The sequence below is a fragment of the Scyliorhinus torazame genome, chromosome 2, assembly GCF_047496885.1.
Source record: "Scyliorhinus torazame isolate Kashiwa2021f chromosome 2, sScyTor2.1, whole genome shotgun sequence".
NCBI lineage: Eukaryota > Metazoa > Chordata > Chondrichthyes > Carcharhiniformes > Scyliorhinidae > Scyliorhinus > Scyliorhinus torazame.
In genome coordinates, this window is record NC_092708.1 from 332157041 (window position 1) to 332172481 (window position 15441).

General features: G+C 44.3%; 1 protein-coding gene across 1 annotated transcript in view; it reads right to left on the reverse strand.

The window, feature by feature from the left end:
* Window positions 1-1542: 1542 nt before the first annotated feature.
* inf2 (inverted formin 2) overlaps window positions 1543-15441 on the reverse strand; it is a 102112-nt gene continuing 88213 nt past the window's right edge. The window contains exons 16-21 of the mRNA XM_072489851.1: window positions 15246-15316; window positions 8330-8450; window positions 8084-8248; window positions 6670-6772; window positions 5973-6116; window positions 1543-4484 (exon numbers count right to left, since the gene is read on the reverse strand). Coding sequence (XP_072345952.1) covers window positions 3475-4484; window positions 5973-6116; window positions 6670-6772; window positions 8084-8248; window positions 8330-8450; window positions 15246-15316 — 1614 coding nt within the window. The 3' untranslated portion in view covers window positions 1543-3474. The remainder of the gene's footprint in view (window positions 4485-5972; window positions 6117-6669; window positions 6773-8083; window positions 8249-8329; window positions 8451-15245; window positions 15317-15441) is intronic.

Here is a 15441-nt window from a genome sequence, read left to right on the forward strand (position 1 = left end):
ACCGTTGGAGTCCAGTTGTGAAGGACCCTATCAGGTGCTGCTTACAACACCATCAGCTGTGAAAGTCCGAGGAAAGAAATCTTCGATCTACGCTTCTCATGTTAAAAGAGCTCATTATGGTTAAGATTACTTCCTGCAAAATATTAACCAGTATTTTCATTTTTAGTTGTTTTTTTAGATCAACAGAGCATGGTTAACTCACAAGGATATAAATGATAACACTCTCTCTTTATATGTCCAAGATATATGGCAAAGATTTTAATGTTTCTTAAGTGTTGGGTATGTATTGCAATTCCTATCCACTCAGGAGAATGTATTCCCTTTTTGTCTATTCCTTTTAGTACTTCTGAGACACCAGAATGGTATGTTTTTGAAAGTACTGCCCGTTCCTCTCAAATTTGCGAAGGGGTCAATACATGTGGAAGAAATAAATTTTGGATCTACCTAAAAATGAGGGTTCAGTTGAGGAGATCTGCAGGTTATTCATTGACTACCTTTTCAGGGCAGTAACTTAATTCCAATCGGAACCAGAATCCTCCCCATCGTAACTTTCCAGCTACCATTAATCTGAAGGATCAGTATGTTTGACAAGTCGTCACCCTAAGGGATTGGAAATGGGACATAGTAATTGTACACACTATTTTGATGTAAATAGAGCTACAAATGTACTCCAACGTTAGCAGAAGCCCCTTTTGGTTCCTCCCTATTGACAGGTCTATACAATTCCTCCAGTAGTAAGAACTTCTCAGACCGCTGGTACCTAGAAGATATTACTCACTTTACTGCTTATTATGGTACTCATTTAGTTTGTAACAATAGGGTCTACCCTAAGCACCAACGTTTTTGGTCAGGGTCATGTTATTTGGGTATGTAATGCCTGCTACTCATCATTCCCCTTCTTTATCAGAGATAATGGGGTAAGAAGTAAGCGTGCCCTCACTACACAAGACAGATTTTTTGCTCAGTTCATTCCTTTCTATTGGGATGCTAAGGTAGCCAGAAAGTTCAATAAAATAACAGTAATCATAGAAAAGGTAGCTAACAATACTTCCATAGCCTCAGTCAAAATTTCCACTGAGATCCTGAGAAAGGTGGGACATGTGCCCTAATTAGATCAGAATGTTGTACTTGTATTCCAGATAGCTCCAAAGAGATCACTAATTTGGCAAAACACAATAAAAGTGAGGTTGAAAATCGTAAGCAACCAGCACTCTTTGGAGTTGGGCTACTGAGTGGTTGAGATTCTTAGGAGCTTCAATGGTGCAAGGTTTAGTCATGTTCTTTTTTGTTATTTTTGCTATATATCTTGTATTTCTGACAATCAAATGTTTCTGTAAAAGAATGTCAAAAACATCAAAAAACCTTGAAATAATAATACCGTTAAAAGGTATGAAGTTAAACCGAGATAACTGTAAATGTGTTTATTTTTATGGCATCTTTCTCTTTGCTTTACTTCTTACTATTGTAATTGATCTATTCTATTTTTGTTTAGAATAATCAAAAGGGGGGAATGATAGACTAATGATTTATTGATTCACTGAATTATTGCTTCACTGATTTATTTGGTGCCTTTAAGAATTGATACAGTACATTTCTTAATTCAATGCAGAAACAGAGAATGGAATATCCACAAGACCAATGTAGAAAGATAGTCACTGTTTCAGATAATGAATAAGAATTACTATACAGGAATGTAACATTGTTTCATGAAATGTTGCATAAAAGCCCCTTATAATAAACAAACTATTGTTCTTCAATACATTCAGTAATGAAAATGCATCACAGCTTTAGCAACAGCAACATTTAGTTAAGAAAATGTATCAAAGCCTGAACAACAGCAAGGATAACGCAAGCACCTTGGGCTGGATTCCCTGTTTCCACGGATAAGTGCCGGCTCGAACGAAGAATTTGCGGGAGGTTTACGATGAAAATGATCGGTGTTGACGCCTCACTGATTCCGGGAACGGTGAGGGGCGAGCAGCGGCGCCGGGTGAAACACCCAGCTCCCGCGCCAAAAATGGCTGGAAAATGCGGCGGTCATGCTATACAGCATGGCGCGGGCCGTGTGCGGATCCAATCCAGCACCTCCAATTCCCGTACCAGCCTCCCCGAAAAGGCACCGGAATGTGGCGACTAGGGGCTTTTCACAGTAACTTCATTTGAAGCCTACTTGTGACAATAAGCGATTTCATTTCACCTGCGGTCCCACAGCCCACCAGTCTGACACAGTCTGCAGCCACCATGCTGGGTTCCCGCACGGCTGAGACCACACGTGTCCCGCGCCATCGGGAAATTGGCCCTTTGGAGGGCTGGCCGATGACGTGCCAATGCTGTTGCAATGGTGCGCGACCCGACGATGCCATTTCCGAGGGGGCGGAGGATGGCTGACCAGTGTCAAACCGCCGCCGGCCCCGATTTGTGCATCAGAGTCGTTCTCCACCTGATTACTGATTATGATATTGCCGTTTGCCAACGGAGAATCCAGCCCATGATCTTTATAAGATTGCCGCACGTGGTGGGTGCACGTAGAAATTTAATTAATTTGATAGAAATTAGTAAATATTAAGTAATGACCAATGCCTGGATTAAAAAATCTTTTTCTAAGTGACACTAAGTTATTTGAATAAATCAGGACCTCAGCTGATAATTAGAAACCAATGAGAGTAAATGAGGGTTTAAACCATTGATAAAAATTTCTTTGAGAATGAGACTTCATGATTAAAGTTTTTTATAAATTTATGCTTTAATGAAGTTCTGAACCATATATTGATTTTCTAATTTCCTTATGCTTTTGTTTAACTCTTTTCAGATCAGTTTATGTATTATTCTGATCAACGTTTTGATTTAATTTTTTATGTAAGTGAATGAAGGTCAATGATTAATAAATAAAGTTGTATTTTTAGACACCTCAATCAACCAGACCTCGGCTCTTATTGAAGATAAATAAGAGATCTGATAATATGCAATATTTCTCAAAACTAACTTTTATCTACCATTCTGCCACCCGATTATACATTTTGATTTCTAACCTCTCTTAAAAAAAACTATGTCAGCCCCTGTGTTAAATACAGTGCACTCATGGACCAGCAGCTGCTGGTTGATATTGTGTGCTGAAATAAATACAATTGACAAAAGTGTAGAAAGGATTATTTCTTGCAGGATGAGTCACAGCTACCGGTAAAGGAGATTATCCACCGAACACTGGTACATTATCAAGGTGAACACCCTCCTCAATCATCCATCCATTTATGGGCTGTAAGGCATGGGGCACACCAAAACCTTATGTGCGCTATCAGTGAGGCTCCCTAGGGATAACAACACAACTCATTGGCCACCTACTCTCTGGATTGGAGGGAATTGTTCAAACGAGATGATTCTGGCAAGGTAATGTAGATTTACAAACTGGATTTGTACTGCACTGGAAACAAAGAAAATACATTCCTTTTAATTGGAGTTCAGCTTTTGCACGTTTCATTATTTTTGGAAATGCAACATGCTCTGGGTGTTATTGATGGAGTGAAGGGCTTGGAAGAAATGTAAAAGATTACCTCTGACTCGTTTACCTTTTTCATCTATGGAGTTCCTGGCAGATGATTTTGTTGAAGATGAGCGTGAAGCATATCTAGTCGAACCAGTTCTTGATCTTATGGAATGTGATGTATGGCCAGTGTGCTCAAGACTCAGGTTAGGATGTGTGACAGGATTTGTGTCAGGAATGGTTTGCCGCACATTTTGTGACATTGTCATGTCAGTGGCTATGCCGGCCCCTGGGTCAAGAACAGTAAGTATAGGATCAGTGGCTATACTGGTCCCTGGATCAAGCACAGTAAGTGTAGGGTCAAAGTGCTTGACATCATCTTTATTTTGGGAGTTTCTATCATTAACAGCTTTAGATAAATTCCCATCTACATGAGAGAGATTTTCTTCCTTTCTGCCCACTTTGATATTATCTTCATTGTGGTACTGTTTCAACTGTTCATGGTCTTTTGCAAATAATATTTCAAAGTTAGATGCGGGGCTTTCTTTGCAAATATTTCCTTTATTTACTTCAATTGTGGAGAGGTCAGGTTTTTTATCAGTCACATTCTTATGTACTGATGCTGCTTCAGATGCATTTGTTTCAGGACCGGATGTGTGTTCATCTTTTGTAAATACTATTTCTGAGTTAGACTTGGGGCTTTCTATACAAATATTTTTATTTATTTCACTTATGGGGAGGTCAGGATTTTTGTCAGTCACAGCCTTATGTACTGATATTGCTACCACTTCAGCTGCATTGGTTTCAGGGCCGGATGTGTGTTCAGCAGACAACCGGTGTATAGTATATTGCATGGCGTCCTCGTGTGTAGGCAACTCTTCAGCAGGTGGTTGCTTGGTGACTGCCTCCGCCGTGGGACCAGAAATAGCAGCGGATGTTTTTGACAAAGATGTACATGGAGGAGCCATTGCTTTTTCTTCGTCTTCTGCAGACGGGGCACTTTGGTCTGTAAACACACACAGGATTATAAGATTGTGTATCTGTGAAAGCGAGAGTTTGCATTTTTGCTGATAAGAGCTATTTTAAATTGTTGAAATGTTGAATACCCTCATTTAAAAAAATAAAACTGCTATCAACACAAGTCATCAGTGCATAAAAATATATTTAATTTGACTGAAATCTCAAAGACAATCCTTGATCCGCTCTGGAGAAATCTTTCCAAACGTTCTCTTTAATCAGAAAAAAAAGAAGCATAATTGCTACATGTAATAGATCACAGATAAATGTAGCAGGAAGAGAAGTCATGTAGCAGGATGCTGGAGAAGCAACGGTTGCGCAAATGTTAATATATGTAATTTCCTCTAAACATACTTAAACTACGCTGAAAACATGAATGGAAAACATAAACTTCAGCTATATATAAAAATAAAATAAATAGGCTAGTGATATACCTCACTTTGAAATTAGATTTGAAGGCACATATACAAACATATGAGCCAATATGGTAAAACTGGCAGTAATACATTGTCATGATGATATAGGAAAACCACACCAAACTGTGTAACCAAGAATGTGTATATTTCACACAAGAAACTGAAAATGACACACAAACATTATACAAATCTTTTCCAGTCATATCCTGAGCCAGATTAGAGTTTTTGTATCCCGATGTGATACCTTACCTTACCTGAATACAGCATGCAATATTCAAAATGGTGCTTAAAGTCTTCCAGCCTAAAGCTACTCTGCATTCATCGGTGAATCAAAAAAGATAAAATAAGACAGCAATTCCACTGCAAACAATGTAAACCTCACAAAAATAAATTTGCCATTATAGCAAATAATTGCAATCAGTTTTAATTGTGGAATGAGGCAAGTGCCCTTGGCCAGTAAGTCAAGACGAATTGTCATTTTGCTTTAGATCTCAAAAAGATTAATGGTAGAAAATGCAAAATATGAATGGTTTATGTTTCTCTTTGTTTGAAAAGAAAAAGTCAATTTTCCATTGGACACAGCTTTTAAATAAACCAAAACGGTACATAAAAGCTCTGGAGTAAGGTAGACCTATTCAAAGGATTCAAACTACCATGCAATTCTGTACTGGGTTAAAATGATTTGACAGATTTGTAAAGGCATACCAATTCAAGCTTCCCCAAAGCCTGTATTTAATTTTTAGTTAGCTATGCATAGATCCACCCATTTCAGCAAGCAGTTTTGGAGCACATATACTGTAGCATATTAAGCATCAAGCAGGATGGAATTAATCTCTTAAAACCCTTTCAGATTGTGCAAGGCTTTCTTTGCCCATTGATAAGAATTGAAAGTTACAGGTGCAATTAGGTAACCAATACCATCACATACCAAGAGAAATGCTGAAGTGACAATCAGGTTAGTTTGGGAATACAGCCATTTTCAACAAAAGCAAGCCAAGCTCACAGTTTGATGCCAGATGCAGGCAGGTATGTGCTCTTATTCAGTGATATCTTCCCCTTACTTGGTTCAGTAATAGAACGTTTTGGAGCAGACAGAGGTTGGCACCTGCTCCTAGCAATCTTCTTCAATTGAAAACCCTTCCTTATGTCTGACAGAAGAGCGTCAATAATACATCCTTCCTCTTGCTTTATTGGTGATTTATGAACTATAAAACAAAAGCAGTCACAATTTACCAGGACTTCTGCAATATTAAAACTTATATCACAAGATTTCAGACCAGATACATGCTCTCGAGTCAAAACAAAACCAGCAATACATGGAGAAACTGTTTCACTGAGACTTGTATTAGCAATTCATCATGATGTTAACTGGATCATCATTTTCATGTTGGTATATTTTATATTAACATTGGTGCTTGATGAGCAATTCCTTAACATCTGCTGTAGTAAATAAACACAATCCATTTGATTTTTAGTTTTCTTTCCAATTAAGGGCAATTTAGCGTGGCCAATCCACCTACCCTGCATATCTTTGGGTTGTGAGGGTTAGGCCCACGCAGACACAGGGAGAATATGCAATGTCCACATGGACAGCGACCCGGGGCGAACCTGGGTCCTCGGCGCTGTGAGGCAGCAGTGCTAACCACTGCACTGCTTTGGCACAATCTATTTAAGAAAGTAATGATAAAATGGTTTAAAAGTGCAAAGTTAGTCTTTGAATCAAGGAAGATAAAACTGCCCAATATGATCCACACTTACTAATTTGGCCATTCTCTCCTTTTTGCCTTTTAGCTTCTTCTTCTCGAAGCCTTTGTTTCCTCTTCTCTGCTTTTGCCATCTGTTCCTTTCGGAGTTTATTTTCCTTTAACACGGAGGATGGGGGAGGGAAAAAAAAACTATTTTCCAGCATCAACAAGGAAATAATGGGGCTCAGACAAAACAAGTGACGCAGATTCAGGATGCGAAAGATCAATTGGATAGGGAAAGGGGGTCACTCTGACTGCCTGTCGCACTTTTCTGACCTTATCAATTCCCAGGGGGGCATGTAGTGATACCCAGATTGGCCCAAGTGCCACTGGGAGATCCAGTGCTCCCCATAAATGGTCTAATTAAAGAGGAGTCCTCAACTGGGTGAAGGAGGAAGCATGAGCACTTTAGTCCTTTAAATATTGGTTGCATAAGCATATTTAAATGCATGCAAGGTAGGAGGGCGTTGAAAGTAGAGCTTCAATAAAATATTTACTGAGGGTCTTTCCTAAACCCCATTATGTTCCTCCGAAGGCTGAACACGTTTATATAATGAATGGATGAGTTATACAGAACCGAAAATATCCCAATTCCTATCTTGGCTTGAATTAGACTATTCAATCTAGTTCAGCCCGAGGTTTGAGGAGGGAACTAGAGCAAAACCAGCTAACCTCCATTTCTGATTGCTATCCAGAAACATCTGCAGGACGTATGAAGTTGAGATAGGATCAAGTTCCAATTGTGATGCACGATGCAATGTGGGAAAATTAATTATCAAGTTTAATCATAAATAAGTGGAGGGACATCATGGATGAAGATTAAATAAGAAAAAAATATTACGCACAGTATACTTTTAAAAACTATTCTACATGGTTTGGTATATAAAATATCTGACTAATGTGATAAAACATCTGCACTTTATAGTTGCAGCTACTAAATCAAAAGTAATACTCTGAAATTAGTACTTCGGTTTTGACAATTTTAGAATTTACTGCAAGAGATCCTGAAATTAAGGTCTTCAACACATAGGGGCCACATCCTGCACTAAATTTCTTATGCACTGGTCTTGCACAACCTTCCTTCCAGGCTGAGTGAGATTCAGGCAGCACAGCAGATCCAGGCTTCAGCGTTGAAGTGCAAAATAAGTGAAACAAAGAAGAAATCACCCCCTTTCTTTAAAAAAAAACCAGCACTAGCGGTGATAAAGCAGGTGAGCTTAAATTTCCCGTTCAAAATAACAGGCCAGGGAGAAGGCAAGTATCTGAAGTAAGTGGATGGGACATGGAGGGTGGGAGGGGTGAAAACAAATTGTTTTGTCCAACAGTTCTTTGGTGCACCTCCCAAATCCGATGCTGGGCAGCCAGGAAGTTACGAGCCTAAACATATGGAAGACGTTATGCCTTAGACTAAAGCTATGAAGAATTACCTTTATTCCTTTGAGGAAAGAGTCTCTGAAGGTTTTAATGGTTAGTAATAGTTCCTCCAGTGACAATTTACTAACATCATCACAAAAATACTCAGCAAGTTTCTTTCTCTCGGACTCAATATCTTCCAGAAGTTCCTTCAGTTTATTTGTCGCAGATAGGCGTTCCTGAAATTACAGTTTGAAAAAATTAAAATTTCACAATAGGCAGCTTAAACCTCAGTTATTTACAGTTGCTGTCTTACTTGCCTGGATAGGTTTGTCAAACTGTAATTTTATATCATCTGCAGATGACTTGAGCTTCCGACCAATCATCTTGAGACCTTCCAATAGGTTGATTGCATCTGATTGAAGTGAATCCACACTCAGGCTGCCAGTAAACATAGTTTCCAAGTTATAAAACGAAGTGGAGATACGTTGCAGGGAAATATGCGAAAGAGAAAAGGAGATACATATTTCAGCAAAATAGCAAGCTTACCAATTGATTTATCATAGATTTTAGAAGCATAGAATTTACAGTGCAGGCAGAGGCCATTCGGCCCATCGACTCTGCACCAGCCCTTGGAAAGAGCACCCTACTTAAGCCCACACCTCCACCCTACCCCCGTAACCCAGTAACCCCATCTAACCTTTTTTGGACAGTTAAGGGCAATTTAGCACGGCCAAACCGCCTAACCTGCACATCTTTGGACTATGGGAGGAAACCGGAGCACCAGGAAGAAACCCATGCAGACACGGGGAGAACATGGATCTCCAAAACATATTCATCGTTCTTTAATTTTGCATATTTCTGCTTAACAGTGATCCAAGCTTGGAATCGAACCTGGGATCCTGGAGCTGTAAAGCAATAGTGCTGCTGTGCCACCCCTAAGATAAACAGAATTAAGATGACCCGCCTTTCTCCATAGAATCCCTACAGTGCAGGAGGCCAATCTGCATTGACACTTCGAAAGAACATCCTACATAGGCCCTCTCCCCCACCCTATCCCCATAATCTCATCTAATTTGCACAACATTAGACACTAAGGGGCAATTTAACGTGGTCAATCCACCTACCTGCACATATATGGACTGTGGGAGGAAACTGGAGCACCCGGAGGAAACCCACACAGACAGGGAGAATGTGCAAACTCCACACAGACAGACAATCATCCAAGGCTGGAGTGAAACCCAGGTCCCTGCACTGTGAGGCCGCAGTGCTAAACACTCCACCTCTGTTTCAAAAAAGTATTTAGATTCTGACTCTTTGGTAATTTGCGAGGAGAAACGTAATCTGTCAAGTCAATTTTCCCTTAATCAGCGGGAGGATCCTGACAAACCTCATTTCCCATGTGGACTGTCATAATATACACCAGTATATCATGGTGCAGACACACACACACTGATGGACACACAGTGGAACCAATCAACATACACAACACCGCAGCCAATCACCAGTGAGAGCACACGCACTATAAAGACAGGGGACAGGAGAGTTCCCGCTCATTCTAGTAGCAGCCAGCTCGGAGCACAGAGCTCACAGCCTGCAACACAGACATTCACCATGTGCTGAGTGCATCAACTGGTTAGGACAAGGCAAAGGTCTTTAGTTAAAGCTGGTATCGTATTTACCCACAGTTCAAGTATGTTTAAATAGTTAACCTTGTAATAAAATAGAGTTGCACCACTTCAAGTGCTGGTGACCTGTACGTGATCCAGAACACCCAACACATCATGGTACCACGAGTGGTTGCGTACCAGCACTTCTTAGACCTACCGGCAAGTGATCTGCCTTCCACCAGCATTCCGTCATCCTGCAACATGGACATCAGCCCGCCGCCGCTCCACATCAGGTCCGCCGCCAGCAACCTCGGGGCCAACTGGAAGATTTTCAAACAGTATTTCCAGCTCTTCCTCGAAGGCACGGACAGGGAGGGCGCCTCGGACACCAGAAAAATTGCTCTTCTCCTCGCCACGGCCGGGAACCATGCCATCCACATCTTCAAGTCTCTCACCATTGCAGATGATGAAGACAAGACGAAGTTTAAGACGGTTCTCCTCAAATTTGACACTCACTTCAGCGTGGAGGTGAATCTTCGAATGCTACGTGTTCCAGCAGCGTTTGCAGGGTAAGGACGAACCTTTCCAATCCTTTTTAACGCACCTCCGCATCCTTGCGCAATCTTGCAGCTACGGGCTCACCTCCGACTCCATGATACGCGACCAGATCATTTTCGGTGTTCAGTCGGACCCCCTACGTCAGCAGCTCCTCAAAGTTAAGCAACTCACCCTAGCGACCGCCATCGAGACTTGTGTCCTGCATGAAAATGTCACCAGTCGGTACTCCCATATACAAGCGGCTGAAACGGCGCGGCAACGTCCCGAGGCGGAATGGGTCCAAGTAATTGAATACCTCCAGGGTCTCAGCCTGGATGAAGGCGGCCATTTCGCGGACTCCCACGCTTGTACGCACCAAATGAGGGGACGGTGACGCGGAGGAACGTAATGCGCAGGCGCGCACAACGCAGGACCGCACCGCGCATGCGCGGTGGTGCAGCGAACGTGCTGACGTCACGACGTGCGGCAACTGTGGCTCCGCCCATTTAAAGCGGCAATGCCCCGCAAAATCTCGACAATGCCTGTGATGTGGCAGACGTAGCCACTCTGCTACCTGCTGTTGAGCAGCTCAGCCTTCCAATTCACATTGTTTCATCCAGCCTCGCAGGAATGTTCGGGCAATTCAATCCATGGTCACCGAGTCCGATTCCGACCTCCCACACAGCAGTGACACCGAGGACCCGAAGGCGCCTTTTCGAGTTGGTGTTGTAACGAAACACAGGTTGTCCCCGAATCAAAGATACCAGCCGCTGTTGGTATACAGCATTGATCCAGACGATGAGTGGTGTGCCACCCTGACGGTCAACCGGCCCCAAATACGATTCCGCCTGGACACTGGTGCCTCCGCCAATCTCATGGCGTGGTCTGCTTTCCAAAGCCTTCGTGTCAAACCAACCATTCTCCCATCGGCCTGCCAGCTAGTGGACTACAATGGTAACATCATTCCTGCTACCGGCTCATGCCAACTCGAAGTGACGCACAACTCACGAAAAGCCATCCTTCCTTTTGAAATCGTGAGCTCCTCAAAGGACTCTCTGCTTGGCGCACAGGCATGCAAATTGCTAAATCTCGTTCAAAGAGTACACTCTCTCTCTCCCGATCACAGGTCCGCCTTCCAGGATGCGGACTTCAGGGCGCAACTCAATGCCATTATCGACCAGCACCGTGACATCTTCGAAGGCATGGGCACGCTTCCATACACTTACAAGATCCTACTCAAACAGAACGCCACGCCTGTGGTGCATGCACCTCGCAGAGTCCCAGCACCCCTTAAGAACCGCCTCAAGCAGCAGCTGCAGGACCTCCAAGACCAAGGAGTGATCTCCAGAGTCACGGAACCAACCGACTGGATCAGTTCCATGGTGTGCGTCAAGAAGCCTTCTGGCGAGCTCAGAATCTGCATTGATCCAAAGGATCTGAATCGCAACATAATGAGGGAGCATTACCCAATCCCCAAGCGCGAAGAGATCACATGCGAGATGGCTCGGGCCAAGCTCTTCACCAAACTTGACGCCTCGAAAGGATTCTGGCAAATTCAACTAGACAGGTCCAGCAGAAAACTGTGTACCTTTAACACTCCTTTTAGCAGATATTGTTACAACAGGATGCCGTTTGGGATCATAATCGGTGTCAGAAGTATTCCACAGGATCATGGAACAAATGATGGAAGGCATTGAAGGTGTTCGCGTCTATGTTGACAACATAATCATTTGGTCCACCACCCCGCAGGAGCATATCAGTCGCCTCCAGCGCGTGTTCAAACGCATACGGGAGCAGGGCCTACGCCTCAACAGAGCCAAATGCTCCTTTGGCCAGACAGAACTCAAGTTCCTAGGGGACCACATCTCCCAGTTGGGTGCGCGGCCGGATGCGGAGAAGATAGCTGCCATCGCAGCCATGAAAAAGCCAGAGGACAAGAAGGCGGTCCTCCGATTTCTGGGCACGGTCAACTTCCTAGGGAAGTTCATCCCTAACCTCGCCTCTCATACCACAGCTCTCAGGAACCTGGTCAGGAAGACCACAGACTTCCAATGGCTTCCTGCTCACGAGCGTGAATGGAGAGAACTCAAAACCAAACTCACCACGGCCCCGGTATTGGCCTTTTTCGATCCAGCGAAGGACACAAAAATTTTGACAGATGCCAGCCAATCTGGCATTGGGGCAGTGCTCCTGCAACGCGATGAGGCCTCATCATGGGCCCCCGTTGCATATGCGTCACGGGCCATGACCCCCACGGAACAGCGCTACGCGCAGATAGAAAAGGAGTGCCTAGGCCTATTGACCGGTGTCATCAAATTTCATGATTATGTGTACGGCCTTCCCCAATTCACCGTCAAGACCGACCATTGCCCGCTGGTCAATATAATACAAAAAGACTTGAACGACATGACGCCTTGCCTCCAGCACATTCTGCTCAAACTACGCCGATACGACTTTCAGCTCGTATACACCCCGGGCAAAGACCTGATCATAGCCGACGCTCTGTCCAGGGCAGTCAACACCCCGTGTGACCCAGCGGGATTCATCTGCCAGACTGATGCCCATGTGGCCTTCGTGGCCTCCAATCTACCGGCCACGGATGAACGCCTCGTCCAAGTTGGCCGCGAGACTGCGGCTGACCCCCTGCTACAGCGTGTCATGCGCCACCTAACAGACGGGTGGCTCAAGGGCCAATTCCCGCAGTTCTACAACATCAGAGATGATCTGGCGGTAGTCGATGGTGTCCTCCTGAAGCTGGACCGCATCGTCATCCCACACAGCATGCGCCAGCTCGTCTTGGAACAGCTACACGAGGGCCATCTTGGCATGGAGAAGTGCTGCCGACGGGCCCAAGAGGCAGTGTACTGGCCCGGCATGAATGACGACATCACCAACACAGTGCTCAACTGCCCCACCTGTCAGCGGTTCCAGCCGGCCCAACCACGCGAGACCCTACAGCCCCATGAGTTGGTCACGTCCCCTTGATCCAAGATCGACATCGACCTGTTCCATGCGCTGGGCAGCGACTATGTTCTGATTGTAGACTATTTTTCGAACTACCCGGAGGTGGTACGGTTACACGACATCACATCGTCTGCGGTCATCCGTGCCTGTAAGGACACTTTGCTCGTCACGGCATCCCACTCACTGTGATATCGGACAATGGCCCCTGCTTCGCAAGCCAGGAATGGTCCAACTTTGCGGACGTGACATCCAGTCCCCTGTACCCCCAATCTAATGGCAAGGCGGAGAAGGGCGTCCCCATAGTCAAACGGCTCCTCTGCAAGGCTGCCAATGCGGGATCCAACTTCTACCTCGCCCTGCTGGCCTGTCGCTCGGCCCTGCTGTCCACGGGCCTGTCGCCAGCCCAGCTGCTCATGGGTCGCACCCAGAGGACGACGGTGCCGTCCATTAACGTCCCAGACCTCAATCACGTTCCAAACCTCGACCACGTTCCGGTCCTCCAACGAATGCAATTGTTTTGTGCACAACACAAGACAGCTCATGACACTCGGACAGCTGATCCCCCTGCTCTGGCTCCAGATGACAACGTCCGTATCCATCTTCCGGATGGTGGCTGGTCTGCAACTGCTGTGGTTCTTCGGCAGGTGGCTCCCCGCTTGTTCCTGGTTCATCTACCGGATGGTTCCATTCGGCGCCGCAATCAGCGTGCCCTTCGTCTCATTCCGTGCTCGCTACGTGATCCTCTGCCAGTGCCACACCCTCATGTTGTCCCTGACCTGGACTATGCAGAGATTCCGGTTACTCTGCATCCTCCTCACTCCGACGCAGTCCAGCCCGCTCCTCAGCCGGTGGCTCCTGACCCACCCATGAGGCGGTCAACCAGAATTCGTCGCCCACCTCAGAGACTTAATTTGTGAACTTTGCACTAATGAAATGAAATGAAATGAAAATCACTTATTGTCACAAGTAGGCTTCAATTAAGTTACTGTGAAAAGCCCCTAGTCACCACATTCCGGCGCCTGTTCGTGGAGGCTGTTACGGGAATTGAACCGTGCTGCTGGCCTGCCTTGGTATGCTTTCAAAGCCAGCGATTTAGCCCGGTGCTAAACGGCCCCTCTAATGGATTCTCTGGTTATGTTCTTCTGTTTAATCGTTCAAGTGATTTGTATATAAATGTTCATCTCGTTATTGGTGTGACACACTGCTTTTCTGCACCAGGCACCTTCCCATGTAAATAGCTTAGTTTTATGTACATAGTCCTGTAAATAATTCACACACACATAGTCAGGAACATTCACCACACACTATTTATTGTCACGCAGGCATATTTTTTTATATAAAAGGGGGGGGGGGATGTCATAATATACACCAGTATATCATGGTGCAGACACACACACACTGATGGACACACAGTGGGACCAATCAACATACACAACACCGCAGCCAATCAACACCGCAGCCAATCATCAGTGAGAGCACACGCACTATAGAGACAGGGGACATCAGAGTTCCCGCTCATTCTAATAGCAGCCCGCTCGGAACACAGAGCTCACAGCCTGAAACACAGACATTCACCATGTGCTGAGTGCATCACCTGGTTAGGACTAGGCAAAGGTCTATGGTTAAAGCTGGTGTCATATTTACCCACAGTTCAAGTACGTTTAAATAGTTAACTTTGTAATAAAATAGAGTTGCACCACGTCAAGTGTTGGTGACCTGTTGGTGATCCAGAACACCCAACACATCATGGACTAGCTGCAAATGTTAGTGGGATTTAAATTTGAACCCTGACCTTCCAAGGCTCCAACACTTGCACTTTAAACAGCATTGCGGATTCCCAAAGGAGGTACTTTAATTATTCCCAAACATTGTAGCTCTAAGATTTTTCTAGCAGAGATATGCAAAATCAAAGAACAATGAATATGTTTTGGAGATCCAACAATCAATTGACTTTAATATAATCCAACAGCCTCTGTTCAGTTCGGTTGTTGAAATTAAATTTTTTAGCACTGCAAAATAAAAAAAAGGGATTGCTTTACAGTTCAGTTTGAGAAAACAAATTGCCACCTCAGACCCTATTTAAAAAGTGTTAAAGCTATGAAAAGATTTCAAATGGTCGTCTTACCCTCCTGCTTTTGAAATGGATTCTAGGTCATCAGGAAGATTCAGAAGGTCTGGATGGGACGTCTCAATCTCCTTGAAAATTTGAAGAAATAAATGTCAGATATTAACGAATTGAAACAAAATAAAATTCAAAGTTGTTGTAGTCCGAGTGTGTGGGACTAAGTACAGTACCACCCACACAGTAGTGTAAGAAGGCA